The 16,849-nt window shown below is 38.0% G+C and overlaps 1 protein-coding gene across 2 annotated transcripts in view; it reads right to left on the bottom strand.

Moving 5' to 3' along the window:
- Positions 1-2,835: 2,835 nt before the first annotated feature.
- Positions 2,836-16,849, bottom strand: part of KCNMB2 (potassium calcium-activated channel subfamily M regulatory beta subunit 2) — a 231,347-nt gene continuing 217,333 nt past the window's right edge. For both annotated transcript variants that reach the window (XM_053658051.1, XM_053658052.1), the window contains exon 5: positions 2,836-4,526. In XM_053658051.1, coding sequence (XP_053514026.1) covers positions 4,242-4,526 — 285 coding nt within the window. In that variant the 3' untranslated portion in view covers positions 2,836-4,241. The remainder of the gene's footprint in view (positions 4,527-16,849) is intronic.

Raw genomic sequence — 16,849 nt, forward strand, 5'->3', positions numbered from 1 at the left:
CATCCCCTGCTTCATTTTTAACATAAAGCAACACTAATAGCATTAGTTTGAGACAGAAGTATTGATCTGATTTTGTATGGATTTAATGGGTAGATATTAGAAGGAGGCAGATTTCCAACTGCTACCAGGAAAATGTTCTAGCATTTTCTTATTGAGTATTTCACCTAGCCCATAGTTGGGAGGATTCAAGTAGTAACTGCCCCTATCACTGGATGATCACTTTCAAGGATGTTACAGAAGGGACTTATACATTTATGTGAGTTTTGGGAAAAAAGATTTTGGAGCTGTTGCAGCTCCAAGAGACTAAATACTAGTAGTGGTTATACCAATATGATTAATGCTGCTATTAATAGTAATAATTACTATTTGGTAAGCATCTATTATGTGCTATATATAGTGCTGGGCATTTTACATATCCATCCAGTTCAGTCTCATATCAACCCTCTGTAGATACCCCACCAATGGAGATTGGTGACTTTTTTTCATGTTCATTGTCTGGATCCTTCTAGTAAATTACAAAGTAATGCTTACAAGAGAAGGCAGTGTTACTTACTTGTATTATTCCTTACAGTTGAGGCAAACATGGAAAGCTGGAACAGGTTCAGTTCTAAAGTTGTCTACTCGGTCCTGCTCTACAGGTCACCCAGATACATTTTTTTAGGGGAATCCTGAAACTTTGGTCCTTGAGTCACATTTTTCATGTGGTACCTACATTGGAGTTGTTACTGAAGAGTGAGTTTTATTTTATTGAATTGTCTTACAAGGGAAAGGGGAAAATGTAGAGATTGAGAAGGAACTATGTTTAATGTTCAATTACCTCCAGTTCTCCACCAGGACAATGAGAACTACCTTACTTGCTGGAACATTGCTCATGTCAACCTTTGGGTGGGGGAGGGGAGGAGATGTAATTATGCCTGTGAATAGCAAATCATTTCTTTCAAATTATTGTTTTAACTCATCTGATTCAATTGCTCATATTATTTTTCTGCCTTGCAGATCTCTCAGTGGAATAATTACAGTGTCAAGATGTTTTACCTACTGGACAGTAGTAAGATGTTTATGGCTTGACATAGTGAAACCAGTATTTGTTATACATATGCCATGCAGAGTCACTTTTTTGGTTACTTACAAAAATAAGAAAAGAGTAACATTCTGAACATTAAATGTCATGTGGTCTACATAAGAGGTATTTTATGCCTACACAATCATTATGATCAGTCAGGGTTTCACCAATGGATTTATACAGAATCATGTTTTTTTTTAATTATAGTTATTTGCAAGCAGTCATTGGTGTATTTGCCATTACATGGCTTTTAATAGAACTGCAGCACAGGGAATCTGAAATCAATTACAGACAAGATGTACCAGTTGGGTAATGAAAGTGATTTGGAAGCACAGATATTTTGCGGGGGAAATCACCCTCGTTTAATATGCAGAGACTCAGAGCTGTTCTTCTGGCAGGTGTAAATAAAGCGCTAGGCCTTAAAGAAGAGGTATATTACTTAATGGGGAGTATCAACAGCCTCAACAAGGAGGCTGTTTTTTAATCCATGGTCTAATACATGTAGATTCTATCTGAGACTCAGGCCTATGCTATGGAGGTTGTAGAATAGAATTCATTCTTCCTTCCATACACCCATGATGCAATGTTGTTGTTAAAAGGGACCTTAGTGGTCAGCTGGCCTGACATCCCAATTTGATAGTCAAAGAAGTCAAGAGACTCATTTAGAAGTCTAAAGTTACCTAGTCACCATGTCTTGAATGAAATATTTTTTACTTTGAATCCAGTGCGTTTTCTTCTTCACCTGAGTTACCCCTTCCAAATCTTAGTATTTGTCTCTGATACCTAAAAGACTCAAAAGCCATGGTTACCTCAACAGGAAAGCTAAAATCTGGGTATTTCCTCAGCTCCCCACTATCTTCGTTTCTGTGTAACCTTGAGGAAGTTACTTAACATCACTGAGCCTCAACATTGTCATGTGTGGGATGGAAATAGTGCCCCTCCAACCAGATTGTTATGAAGATTAAATTAGCTAACACTTGCAAAGCATTTAAGCCATTGTTATTAGTCCCACTTCTTCCTCCTTCAACAATGAGCACTTAATTGTATATCCATTTAAATTACTTGAAGGGGATATTGCTTTATTGCAATTCAAGAAGGCACTGGTTAACTTCTTCTTCTTTTTTAAAAGATTTTATTTATTTATCTTTAGAGGGGAAGGGAAGGAGAGAGGGAGAGAAATATCAAGGTATGGTTGCCTCTTGTGTGTCCCCTGCTGGGAACTGGCCTGCAACCCAGGCATGTGCCCTGATTGGGAATTGAACCTCGATACTCTGGTTTGCAGGCCCAAGCTCAATCCACTGAGCTACACCAGCCAGGGCTGGTTAACTTCTTTTTGGTGTCATTATTTTTAGATTTCTACATTCTTATCACAATTGGGAATTTTTAATTTAAAATCAGAGGAAAATAAAAAGTAACCCATCTAAAATTTCACTTGCACATATTTCACACTTAAATCACTTCAAGGGAGGCCCAGGGAACATGAAAGTTTACAAATTTTGGCTCTATGGTCACAGATTTTCTTTGTTGCTTTCAGAATTATGTTTTCATGATCAAGTAGGAATTGCATTTTCCAAATGTTCATAATATTGTATGCATATGTTTGGGTGTTAAAAAGGAACTTTCTTTATAATCTCTTTAAATACCTTTAAAGATAGTGAATGAATTATAGTTTTTTTTTGACTACCATGTCTTGTTAGCTGAGAAATATAAGAGGTATTCAAATCTTGCTGATGCAATGGATTGTTTAAAAAAATTTAATTACACATTTGAAGTCCTGATTATGCCCTAGGGATTTATTTGCTTATGAAAAGTAAACTATGAATTACAATATTGCAGAAAACTTTCACTTCATCAGATTAGTTTTACCATTCATTCCACATATATGATCTGTAAAATTGTGCAATACCTAGAAAACAACATACAAAAAGGTATTTAAATATAGATGAAAAAGATAGATGTTTGTCTTCTCTTTTTGATATTGACATTAAATAAAAGATGGAATGTTTTAGTCGGAAACCAATCCCTCATTCCCCCCACCCTCTAACAGATGAACAAAGGCTTTCTTCAAATCTATTATTTAGTTCAAGTGTGTGTTAGGAAAAAAGATCTGTTCTGTGTATAAAATCTAGCAACAAAAAAGGCAATTGAAAATAGAAAAAATAAAACATGTAGAGGAGACAAATATTCTGTGCACACAGCTTTAAAATCCCAGTAGGGAACACATGTTAGAAAGAGAGAGATTACACACTCATTAAACATAAATTCCAGCATGTTAATTTGCCACAGTAGATTTACCCATTGAAATAAGTCCACTAGTCTTGACCAGCAAGTAGGATCTTAGTTTTACCACCTAACAGTTCAATTAAAATGGAATAAAGATTTTCACACATGTATCTTGGTAACATAGACTTTTGTGGATTATAATGGAGCATCTACTCAACATTAAGTCAGTTCACGGGTAACAAAACTCCTTGAAGGGGCATCTCACACAGCAGCAGGTCTTACATGGAAAAGGGTCTGTTCACTTTCTATTTAAACCACAGGAAAAAATATAGAGTCGGTTAATGAAAACAGCTTATTTTGGAAATCAGTTTTAAAAATTCTAAAGTTATGAATAGAAAGTAATTAAAGAAATATAGCTGGCTTATTCCCCCCTTCTTTACTCCCAGATGGTGGAAAGAAATACAAGGAAAATGTGTTAACATCTTTTAGGGAGGAAATCTGGTCCCTTCACTTGCTGTAGGGCTCAGTTTCAAGTAAGAAAAGAAAAAAATATTTTTGGCTGCAGCTTTAGTAAACAATAAATGATGGAAAATATTGCAGAAATGTTTTCAAGAGATCTGACAACTCAGAACACAGAACTTATCACGTTAACATTGTCTACATTCTTCCACAAACCTTGACAAATGAATAACTGAGCCCTATTTTGGCTGAACGAGAGAAGGAAGTACTATTTCCAGCACAGAAACAAGATTAGGAGAACAACCAACACAACATAGTTACTTCTTCTCCTGAATAATAAAGACATCATATTTGCATATAGAACAGCTTTTACATTATTGCTCTACGTATAAGGAACTCATAACAGACTGCACATTACAAACTTAAGGTTCTTTGGTGAAGAATGAAAGAAAACAGTATTTGAGCTTTAAAAAAAATAATGTCATCCACTTTGCTTTTATCTATTGATCCGCTGGATCCTCTCACAAAGCAGGGAGAGGTACTGTGTGAGTTTCACCATGGCGACGATCACCACACCCCCAGCCATCATACACGTGGGCCAGAAGAGGGAATGGAACAGCACATTGGAACTGTAGAGTTTGGTGAGGATGACACTCTTCTGGTTTCCTTCCGGGTCAGAATAGCAGGAAAAGTGCTGGTACTTCCTGAAGTTTTCCATGACAACATTCACCAGAGACATGGATTCTTCGAAATTTTTCCCACACTTAGGAATATAGGAGCACTGTGGAAAATGAGATAAATTGTCACCAGAAGATACTGTGTGTGTGTGTGTGAGTGATACTAGGAGAGGACGGGGTACCGAGGCCCACCTGGTGACCTGTGAAATAACCATGGTGGTTATTCTTTTTGTATTCAAACCAGTGCCTCTAGAAACCCTAAAAACTCACATTTAATTTAAGCAATGTTTTTAGTATCTGACCAAGATGTACTTTGATAGCTTACCCATATAAGTTTAAGTATCTATTAAAATTGGATGACATCAATGAATTCTTTTTGCCATAGTTAAGCATAGTGGGTTTTAATTTTTTCCCTGTTAAACATGCTTTTCCATGGAATCAGAATGTCAACCTTTCTGTCTTTTGTCTGTCCATAATTGAGTGCCAGAATTGCTGGGGGAGGAGATATAAGGGCACTAAATGGTAGTGGAAAAATACAATAAAGATTATATATTAAAAATTATTTTTCTGTTAAAAAATTATCAAAATACTGATTTCATGAAAAATCACAAAATTTTACTGCTGTTACCAATTGATTAGTTGTTATTATAAGTAGTCACATCTGTGACTTTTACAATGTGACTTCTAGGGCTGTGCAGTGCACAACCCCCAGGACGGCGGCACAGAGGAGGTGGGCTGTTGGTGGGCACTGAGGGGCACTGATGCGAGTTTTGGGGTAAGATCCTGGAACTGTAGAACAATTCAGACTTATGGATTTCACACTAAGAAACTATAAAATAAACAAGTTGTGCTAATGGAGTGTGTTTGGCTCACTCTTCCCCCGACTTTATTAGTGGGGGCGCCAGCTCCTTGCTTTGTTTGATGTGCAGCAATCACTGGATTATTTGACTATAAACAGCAGGAAAATTCTTCGATTAGCTAAGAATGGAGGATGTGCATGTTGGCTTTTATTGTAAACCAGGCTGAAAGTGAGGTTTGCGTAACAAGAGTTCGTTGATACCTTCAGATCTAATTAGCTAAGAATAAATGTGAGCACACCCATAAATGCCAGCACAGCAGAGAGCTGCTACTAGCACAACATTAAAGGTCACAACATTAGGGGATCACCAAGAGCACGATTTCTCAGTGAGTTATCACTTAATACAAAAAAATGCCTATGATTGCCAGGAAACAAATTTTCTACTAGCCGGATGCATTCTGGGTCAAAAGGATGTAAGCAGTGAGGGGGTATTTTTTATTTTTCCTTTTTCAATGCTACCTGTTGGGAACCGCTCTGCCTGGTTTCAGGAATTGTAACTACCCCCCATGGCTAAGGATGAGCGATTGACCTCCAGAATGTGAGCTGCAGGAGACAAAGCTTATCTCTGGTAGCAAATGCTGCCTCACTTTCCTCCCCTTGCCCCCAAAGCATGGTCGGTAGTCAGAGATGGGTAAGACTCCTCACATCAAGGGGCAATTTAAGCCAAACACAATCACTTGGGAGGCCACCATGGAAGGCCTGGGGGGGGGGCTGTGACAAAGAGAGAGCAATGGACCCTTGCCATCCCCCCCCCATGTGACATAGCCCAAGACCTCAGGTCCTCTGGGAGAAGTGCTTCCTGGCTCTAATCCACTTAAGCCTGAAAGCCTGATGGTGAGGGGGTGTAGCTCCTTGCCTTGCTAGAGCAGTATCCGGGGAGAAATCTGGCATAAGAAAGAGTTCCTAAAAATCCTGTGAAATCTGCTAAGAGTGCTTTCATTCATATGTTAAGGATCCGAGCAGGAAATGAGTATGTCTCCCAAAGGTTCTGCAAACCCCGGTTCCTCACAGACACTGATTCAGACTAAGCCCTCAGATCTCTTTGAAATGTTATCTACTGTTTGATCCTTGCCTCCCTGTATTCCTGTGTATTACAACCCAGTAAAAGCCCCTGGAGGAAGGGGCTCGAGGCCTTTTCCTCTGAGAAACTGTCCACTTCTCCTCCCCAAGCAGATCATGTCTTGGTAGTGTTTACTGTCATCCATGGTGGATGGGGGGACTTGAGGGCAAAGTCACCCCCACAGCTACACAGATTATGCCTTTAACTTTAAAAAAGAATTTGAAGCAAAGTAATAAAAAGAAAAGTCACAGATAAGCCATTTATGGTTGAATTCAAACCGAGTCCATTTAGATTATGAATGCATCAGGCTTCTATGTATTTTTATGCCAAGACAGTTTATAGTATTAGATTTTATGACTAAGACTACTAAACTGTGGAGATAATCTCAATAAAATTGCACTCCATTAAAAGTGGAGGTTTTCACTTTTTTATGCTCTTGTGCATTGATATGGCTTTTAAAATTTTTTCAAGAAATGTTTGTCAGCCAAATGACAATAATTCTTACACTAGGTAAGATTCTTCCAAATAAAATGAGATACAAATTACCTCTGAGACCAACTAGCAAGGCATGCCCCGTACATGGCTGGACTTGGGTCCTGAGGGCCAGCAGCGTATATCAGCGCAGCTCCATGCTGCCAATGGGAAAAGATTCCTTTGCCCATGTTTTTAGGTTTCTCTAACCTGGCCATCTGCCACCTTTTAACACTTGTAAACCGGCTCCCACTAAGTCTGCTACGGACCCCTGAAAACTGTTCCCTTTGTCAGTCATTCCTTTGCTTTTCTTATTGAAGAGCCCTCTGTCATGATAATGAACATGTGATGTAGTCCACCGAGCCCCTCCCTGACTTGTGTAAAGGGGATCTGGGGACTGTTTTTATAAGCAAGTTACTTTGCTCCTCAGAATTAACTTCTTTCTCTGCACAACAGGGCTAATAGAGCCTTCCTTCCTGGCAGGGTTTGTGAGGGGATTAAATGATGAATATTAAAAGCCTCAATACATTTTCCTTAGAATATTTCCATATTGGAATACCAAATGATCTTTAACCAAGTGCACATCCTAACCTTTGAAAATTCTCGGAAGGGCAAAGCTACTTGTTACATGGCTCTTACAGGAATAGTCTTGTTTGATGGCTATTGCCTCATATTCCTGACTTTGGCATCTGAGGTTTGACCTTATGCTGAGACATGTATTTGAATTCTAGGTTTCTGTTTCTGTGGCTCAAACGATAGCTACGTGTATGTTTCAGAGGCTGGTATGAATTTGTGGTGAAGATTTAGTAAGTTTATGATTTCATCATCTGTTTGAAGGATAATTTGATGTGATTGGTTTAGAATACATAGCATGTGTTTTAACAAATGGAAGCTTTACAAAGTAATCTACACTTACATGGAAAAATGTAATGTAGACTGAAAAAATAAAAATCCTGGCATTTTTAGATTATTTTATATTTTTAGTGGTAGCTGTGGCATAGGACAGATTTAACTTTAGAATCTTCATGATACATAATGCAAACCAACACATGAATAATAATTTTATATATGTAAAGTAATTATATATATTATATGTGTTATCTATGTATATTATATATGTATATATGTATTACATATGTAAAATAATTTTATATATCAAAATTTATTAATATATATGTTATTTTTACCTTGGCTATAGGTCTTTTGTGCCCTAAAATATGCATATATAAACCTAGCAAACCTCTGAGGCAGCCATTGGGCAGAAGACTTAGACTTACATCTCTTTTTAATCCTGAATTTTGTTAACAAACCATTCTGCTTTCCCAAGTCCCTTAAATTCTCTGTAGTATTGAAAACCACAGAGATGGCTCCTCAACATGACCTTTCCTCTCCCAGCTGAGGAAACCCAAGCCCTGTCACCTTCTCCTGATTGTCCTTTTTCCCTTACATGGCAACAAAGACTCAGCAAGTGCATCTTCTCTCCCATTCTTTGGAAAGTCACTGAAAAAAATTATTTTTCCTCAGGCTCACTTCTAGAACCTTTTATGTCAATAACTCTATGTCAATAGAGTTATTTTTATTCTCATGATAGACAGAAGTTTTGAGAAACTACCTTTTAGACTTTGCTTAGACATGCTTTGTAGACCTGTGTGAAGCCCAAAGTGGCAGGTCTTCACCTGAAAGTAAAAAATGTGGGGAGGAGTTGGGGGCGGAGTGGAGAGGGTATTCAAATTACAGCACCTCACTGGTCAGCCCCCTTTTCCTTGGGAGTGCAGGAAGGGAGCCATCAGGTCTCAGGATCACCTTTGGAAAGGGTTTTGTTCTTTTATAAAAGGTGGAGTGTCTTCTTTCAGGGAGGGGTTAGACATTTAATAAAATGCAATCACTAGTTATTGTCTCTGATGTGCTAGGTTGCATGTCAGGCATGGGCATCAAAAACATAAACAGCGTAGGACAGAGCAACTGGAGAGAAACAGGCAAAGAACGCAGAGCAGGAGTGAGGTGATGACATGGCACCAGGAACGAGGCTGAAAAGGCTGTCAGTAAAGATACACATTCACAGAGGGGGCACGGGTTTGCCCTCAGAACTCTCTAGTAGCTGGACATTCTACTCCACAATGTATATGAGATAAAAACAAAACAAAAATCAAAACATTGTTCACGTGAAACATAAATATTCTTGGTTCCAAAGTCAGATGGAACTTTTCCTAGTGTCCTCAAAGGTGTTTATTAAGTGTGTACAGTATATCGGGCTTTGTATTCTGGGCCAGAGAAGAAAACGTCAGCCCTGTATTCAAAGAGCAGACAGGTCACCAGCTGGCAGCCTTGGGTTACTCTGGCCCCCAAGTGTATTCTGTGCTTTGAGTTCTCCAAGTATTAGTGATGGTTGGAGGAGCTGAGAGGGTAAATGGAGATTCTATGTTCTTTTTCTTTTGAGAGTTCCTGATCTCTAAGGAAGTGAATCCCAGAAAAGTTAGTTCACACTTGTTCAGTTTGCACTTTCTGTGTCTGCTTGATTCGGGCAAGCAGGGCTGTTTGACATGTCTGGTAGATCAAAGGAGGATAGTGTTCTGGCTCTGCTATGTACTTAGGTTTCTTTCAGTATTGATACAGGTCCCTCCTGAGAGAGGTTTTTCTTTTTCGTGTTTTCCAGATCTCTTACATTTATTGCGGCTTTTCTGTTTGATTTGGAGCAGACACTTAACAGACCTTAGATATTCACTAATGAAGTAGAAGCTGCCTGGAGCCTTGCAGTTAGTCAATACCCAGCGCAGTTTAACCCATGGAGCCCCCAGGCCCATGATGTCTCCAGCTGGGCCCAGAGTGAGTCAGATACATAATCTGACATCACGCTTCTTCCTGGTCCTCTTTCTTGGAAATTGAAAAGGAGTAGATTCCTTCTCCATTTATCTCTTCTTCATGCTTAGGACAAACGTCTTTCAGGCACATTCCTCCTTTCATTTATGCATGAAAGTGCCCTTGGCTCTTCCAGAATTTAGCTTTGGCGAGCAGTAACTAAACTTCATCAATAACCAAAGCATTTCTGAATCTTTGGTCCATTGCAGTTTCAGGAAATGTCTAATAAGTGTCCCTAAAATTAAGGTTTGAATTATGAAGATGTCATGGCAAATTCTCAGGCAGGTTTTTCTTCCCCCTTTTCAGGGTGCACTTATATCTCTCTAATAGTCACCCTATGTAAACTGGTACTAAATATACACCCCTGACCTTCCCTATGGATCACAGGTAATTATATTCTTTGCTCATGGCCTTTTACTTGATCATAAATACCTCTTGGGGTATGATGGAATGAAATGGATTCTTCGCTGTTCACTAAAATATGCCATCAGAAGGATAAATATCTCATGAAGTTTAGATTTTTCAGAGCTCTTATCTTTTGTCTCTCAAGAGAATGCTGTAATGTTTTTTTTCTTTAAGAGATAACATGATGAGGTACAAAGACAGATTTTTTTTATTTGGACCTAGTTAGTGTATGTGTGACTTTGGGAAAATTATTTCATTTTTTTGAGCTCAGATTCATTATTGCAAAGCAGAGATAATGGTGGTACCTAGTAATTGGGATTTCTGCTGTAATTAAATGAGTTCATATGAAATATTTATTACCCTACTGTGCCCGGTACATTTTGAGGTCTTGATAAAATCTGGCTATTATTACTTTACAAGTAGAGGTTTAGTCAGGATTAATTGAGATAACTTTTATAACATTCTTAGCATGGTGCTGGGCACATAGTTCATAGTAGACACTTACTAAATCTTGGGTCCCTGTTATTTCCCATTGAGATTCTCAACTTCACATTATTTTCTCCCCCTTTCCCATTATCCCATGTATGTGTGCAGAGGAACTCAAGGAGTACAAATTTTGCTTAGGATTCTGGGACTTCATAGCATACACACTCACAGCTAAATAAAATCTAGAGCAGTGGTTCAGAACTGTCTGGAGACATTTTTAGTTGTCACAGCTGGAGGGAGAAGGATGTTAGGGGTCTAGTGAACAGAACCACGATGCTGCTAAACATCCTACAGAATACAGGACAGACCCCCGCCCACCTTTACGGAAAGCAAAGATGTATTCCATCCTTAAAGTCAGTAGTGTTGAGGCTGAGAAACCTCGTTCTAGATTTGCATATTCTCAGGATTTAAGGAACCTGGAAAACTTCAGAATGGGTGGCAAAAGGAGGGATGATTTCAAGTTTGGAGTTGTAAATAACTGGCTAATTTATAGAACTTATTATTTACCCCAAATAGCTATCTTCCCAATTACAGTAATATATGAAATACCATAATAAGGTATTATACTACATATCAAAAAATAATATTTTCTTGTTTTGCGTCACAATTCATTTTAAATTCACTCACAAACCAGGTGGGTATGTTGTAAGACTCTCTGGTGGGTAGAAAGATTTAAAACTCCCCAAGGAGATTGCACTGAAGAACTCAGCAATCATAGTGAATTAATACTCAGCCACTGTTTATGATTCTAGTGACACCACGTCACCAGGTGAGGCGGGCCCTTCAGCCCACTTGCAGTCCCATAGCCTGTTAGGCAATTGCTCTGTGAGACCACGCCAGCTTATCAGCTTAAGCAGCTTTAGCTGTAATCTTGACAAGAGGCTGGGCACTGCCTTTAAAGGCTAATAAAAGGAATGTATGAGAGAGTGTGAAAATTTAAAAATAAAATCCTTTGGATATTTTTTACAAAGATGCAGACAGCTTGCTTGATTGGTATCCTTTGCTTCCTGTTGTCGCAAATCAAACATTGTCAGTAGTGCCTTATATACCTTAATAAAGCTACCATTTTTTGGTAACTATAGGGAAGGTTATTCTTTTTGGTGAGCTTAGGGGAGAGTTAACAAGAAGGAGAGATCCACATAAACAGTATTTCAATCCCACCCCTCCAGGAATATCCTGAATATTTCTTATGTTGGATTAAGATCATGGCTTAATGGCCTTCTGACCTGCAGAGGACAGCTGTTTAGAAAGTGAAATACTAGCAGGCCAGGAAGGCGAGCCAGTACGGGGTATTACCTTCCCCTGGGAGCATCTTCTGATTCCAGAAGAGGGTTAAGAGCCAGGAAAGCTGAATGGTACTTTTGACAGCCTTGTAGAGCTAGGGCCTATTTAGTGGGGGCCCTGATGACACCCCTCTTTCACTCTGTGTTGGGACTATTAAGGGCTGCATTGTAGGAGTAGTGGTAAACCTGAAGTAAATAGGTCCTCACAGGGACGTCCATCAAGTCTCAACTGTCTCAATTTATGAAGTGAGAATGAGGTGATCATGAATGGCTAATATACCTAAGGGCCTGGCAGAAGCAAATGGAAATAAGTTTGGGAAAATGAGACATCATTCTAGCCTTAAAATTATTTTTATAATTAATTCTGTAAATATGACATGTGAAACCTAATAAAAATTAGCCAGATATTACATAACATGTGAAAAAAGAGAGGAAAATAGAATAGGCATGTAGGGGCTTCAGATAGTAAGGTCATCAAAATAAACTTTAACTACAATTTTATTTTATATTAATTTACTTTTAAAATATATTTTATTGATTATACTATTACAGTTGTCCCATTTTCCCCCCTTCACTCTCCTCCATCCTGCACACCCCCTCCCACCCACATTCCCCCCTTTAGTTCATGTCCTTGTGTCATACATATAAGTTCTTTGGCTTCTACATTTCCCAAACTATTCTTACCCACCCCGTTTATTTTCTGCCTACCATCTATGCTACTTATTCTCTGTACTTTCCCCCCCTCCTCCCACTCCCCTATAACCCCCATTGTGACTCCATTTATGTGGTTCTGTTCCTGTTCTAGTTGCTTGTTTATTTTGTTTTTGTTTTAGGTGTGGTTGTTAGTAACTGAGAGTTTGCTGTCATTTTACTATACATGTTTTTTATCTTCTTTTTCTTAGGTAAGTTCCTTTAACATTTTGTAAAATAAAGGCTTGGTGATGATGAACTCCTTTAACTTGACCTTATCTGAGAAGCACTTTATCTGTCCTTCCATTCTAAATGAAAGCTTTGCTGAATAGAGCAATTCTGGATGTAGATCCTTGCCTTTCATGACTTCAGATACTTCTTTCCAGCCCCTTCTTGCTTGCAAAGTCTATTTCGAGAAATCAACTGACAGTCTTATGGGTGTTCCTTTGTAAGTAAGTGCCTCCTTTTCTCTTGCTGCTTCTAGGATTTTCTCCTTAATTTTAATCTTGGGTAATGTAATTATGATGTGTCTTGGTGTGTTCCTCCTTGAGTCCAACTTCTTTGGGAGTCTCTGGGATTCCTGGATTTCCTGGAAATCTATTTTTTTTTTTTTGCCAGATTGGGGAAGTTCTCCTTTATTGCTTGTTCAAATAAGTTTTCTACTTGTTACTGTTCCTCTTCCCCTTCTGGTACCCCTATAATTTAGATGTTGTAATGTTTAAAGATGTCCTGGAGGTTCCTAAGCCTTTCCTCATTTTTTTGAATTCTTGTTTCTTCATTCTTTTCTGATTGGAGGTTTCTTCTTTCCCATTCACACCATTGATTTGAGTCCCAGTTTTCTTCCCATCACTATTGGCTCCCTATACATTTTCCTTTATTTCACTTAGTGTAGCCTTCATTTTTTCATCTAATTTGCAACCAAATACAACCAATTCTGTGAGCATCCTGATTACCAGTGTTTTGAACTGTGCCTCTGATAGGTTAGCTACCTATTTGTCGCTTAGTTGTATTTTTTTCTGGAGCTTTGATCTGTTCTTTCATTTGGGCCATTTTTTTTTTCTTGACACACCTGTTATGTAGTGGGGGGCAGAGCCTTAGGTGTTCATCAGGGCAGGGTAACCTGTATTGCTGGGTTGTGATGCTGTATGTGGGGGAGGCATCTGAGAAAGAACAATGGCAATCGCTCTGCTCTCTGCCAGATTTCAGTCACTTTCCCTGCTCCCCACAATCAAACTGGGCCCCTCTGGTGCTGATTCCTGTGTGGGTGGGTTTATGTACGTTCCAGGACCCTGTGGGTCTCCCCAGGGGTGTCTTCAATCAGTGATTTGAGGCTTTCTTTCCCTGGGCTGGTACCCTGGGTGGTGTGGCCTGCCCCGCTCCCCCTTTGTTTCATCTGGTTTATCTGTACATGAATGTGGGACTGCCAGTCTGCCAGCCACAGACTTGCTGCAAGTTCTCTGCACCTTGGCTGCCTGGCTTGGTTCCTTCTACTGGTTGGATGAATGTGTCTTCTTTAACTCCTTGGTTGTTGGACTTCCATACAGTTTGATTTTCTGTCAGTTTTTGTTTTTTAATTGTTGTTGTTATTTCTTTGGTTGTGCAAGGAGGCACAGTGTGTCTACCTATGCCTCTATCTTGGCTGGAAGTCCCTACAACTTTATTTTTTATGTTGAAAGATTTAAAAGACAAGAATTAGAATATTGTAGAAAACTAAAACTTACAAAATAAATATTATAGTGAGAAAAATTAAGAACTCAAAGGATGGGTTTAACGGTAGACTTATCAGAGCTGAGGAAAGAATTGCAAATCTCAGGATAGGTCTATATCCAGAATGAAGCACAAGAAGACAAAAAATGGAAAACATAAAAAGAAGAATAAGACATACAAGGAATACAATGAGCAAACCTAACATATGGCCAATTTGGAGTCCAAGGAGGAGAAATGAGAGAGAATGAGAGCAGACAGTATTTGATGTGGTGATGACCGAGAATTATCTAAACTTGACAGAACATCGGGGAACATACCCTGGAAACACTAAGCAGGGTAAATAAAAGTAAATGTGCACTTTGGTACATAATGGTTAAACTGTAGGAAACCAAAGAAAGTAATCTTTAAAATAGACCAAGATTACTTTAAAAAAAGCAGCAATTATCTTAAAAGCTGATTTCTAAATGGTAACAATGCTCATCAGAAGACAATGGGATGTTTTCAATGTACAAAAATAAATAACAACCAACTTGAGAATTTTATACTCAGTGAATGTATTCTTCAAGAATGAGAATGAAATAAAATCTTTTCAGACAAAAGAAAATTGAGATAATTCTTTAGAACAAATATTACTTAATATTAATTGCAGAGTGTTTTTGAGGCACTAAGATCATAAGCTCAGACTGAAGACCAGAGATTAAGGAAGGAAGAATAATGAAAATGAAAAATCATGGGAACACATGTAAATTAATACCTACATACACACAAAAAAAATAATGTCTATATGAGCAATAATAATATGTAAGTTGGGAAGATAATATATGAAGTTAAAATGTTTTATTGTTTTTGATTAGTCAAGATTTTAAATTGTAATCTCTAGGCTAAGCACTAAATAATAGCAACAGAACAGATAACTACCACAAAAATAGAAGGGCAAATGGGATTACAAATATAATCAGGTAAGAAAAGGGTGTTTTTTTCGTAAGTGAACTTGGGGAAGTGGATGTTTATATAAAAAAAGATGCCCAGAAATATGGCCCCTACATAAATATCAATTCCAGGTTAATTGTACTCTAAACGTCAAAAGAAAAACCATTTGCTTCTGGAAAATAATTTAGGAAAATGACCTCAGAGTATATAAAGACTGAACAGAATAAAAAAAAAACCACCAGAAAAGGTAACATTTGGCTGTACTGAAATTATAAAGTTTTTTCATACAAAGACATCATTAAGAGAGTGAGAAGGCCACATAATGGGAGAAGGTATTTTCAAGACATATAACCAATGGAGAGTCATATCTAGATTTAAAGAATCCCTAGAATGAATATGCAGAAGAAACACTCCAATAGAAAAATGGACAAGGGACAATGAACAAACATTGTACAAAACACAATATCCAAGTGGCCAACAGTAAATGGAAAGGCATTTGGCAATAGTAGTCATGAGAATCAAAGGAAATATTACCGTATTAGCTAAAATTAAAATTACAAATGATACCACATATTGGTGAGGATTTGTAGCAATTAAAAACTCTCATACCTACAGGGTTGGTGAGAGTGTATAAGGTTGGTGAGAGGGTGTATTGGTGAAAGCAGTTTGGAAAACCATTTGGCATTATCTCCTAAACTAAGTATACTGTATGAGCTAGATATACCATTCCCAGATTTATACCCAACAGAAATGTGTGTGCTTGTGCACTGAGAGATGTATATGAGACTATTCATGGCAGAATTATTTGTAATGGTGCCCAACTGTGATTCAAAATATCCACTAAAAGTAGAATGAGTAAATAAATTGGCATGTTCATACCACAGGAAATAATACATTAATAAAAATGAATGATGCATCACCAAATGGAATGGCTCCAACAAATACAGTGTTGTGTGAAGGAAGCCAGACACAAGGGGAAATATTCTGTATGATTCCATTTATGTAATGTTTAAAAACCAGGCAAAACTAAAATACAGTGTTTGGGGATATATGCCTAGGTAATAAAACTATAAAGAAAAATAAGAAAATAATTGCCATAATGTCAGGAGAGTTACATTTGACAGAGTGCAGAGCCCCTAGTTATTGGGAAGAGGCATGAAGGGTGTTTTTGTGGTGCAGGAAATATTTTATTTTTTTAATCTCATGGTAGTTACATGTAGGAAACTGTGTAATAAATGCTTGAGTTGTGTTCTTTCATTCCTTGCATGGTTTTGTAGGTGTGTTACAGGTCACAGTTAAAAACAAAGTAATGGAATTTGCCCCATTACGACCAAAAACTGACCTACTACCCTGTTGACAGCAGACAAGATACTCATCCTAAATTTTTAACTGAGACTTTCTATGGTAGGTCCAATTCCTGTTTTTAGCACTGTGAATGCATTTACAGAGCTGTAGTGATAAAATATCAAAACAAAGAAGTGGAAATATGTTCCACTTTTTTATGCTTATTTGACTTTGGCCAATTTCCAATTCCATGAAATCTGGAGAGTTTTATAAGCATTTGTTGCTACAGGTCAGTTTTGACTTAAAAATCTGACCTGAGGGAAGATCTTGAAAGACACACACTTTGTGGGAGAGCTGAGCTCTGTAGATTTGTAGAAAAGGGTGAGGACTGGCATA

The sequence above is a fragment of the Artibeus jamaicensis genome, unplaced genomic scaffold (genome assembly GCF_021234435.1).
Source record: "Artibeus jamaicensis isolate MK-2021 breed Jamaican fruit bat unplaced genomic scaffold, CSHL_Jam_final scaffold_474, whole genome shotgun sequence".
Lineage (NCBI taxonomy): Eukaryota > Metazoa > Chordata > Mammalia > Chiroptera > Phyllostomidae > Artibeus > Artibeus jamaicensis.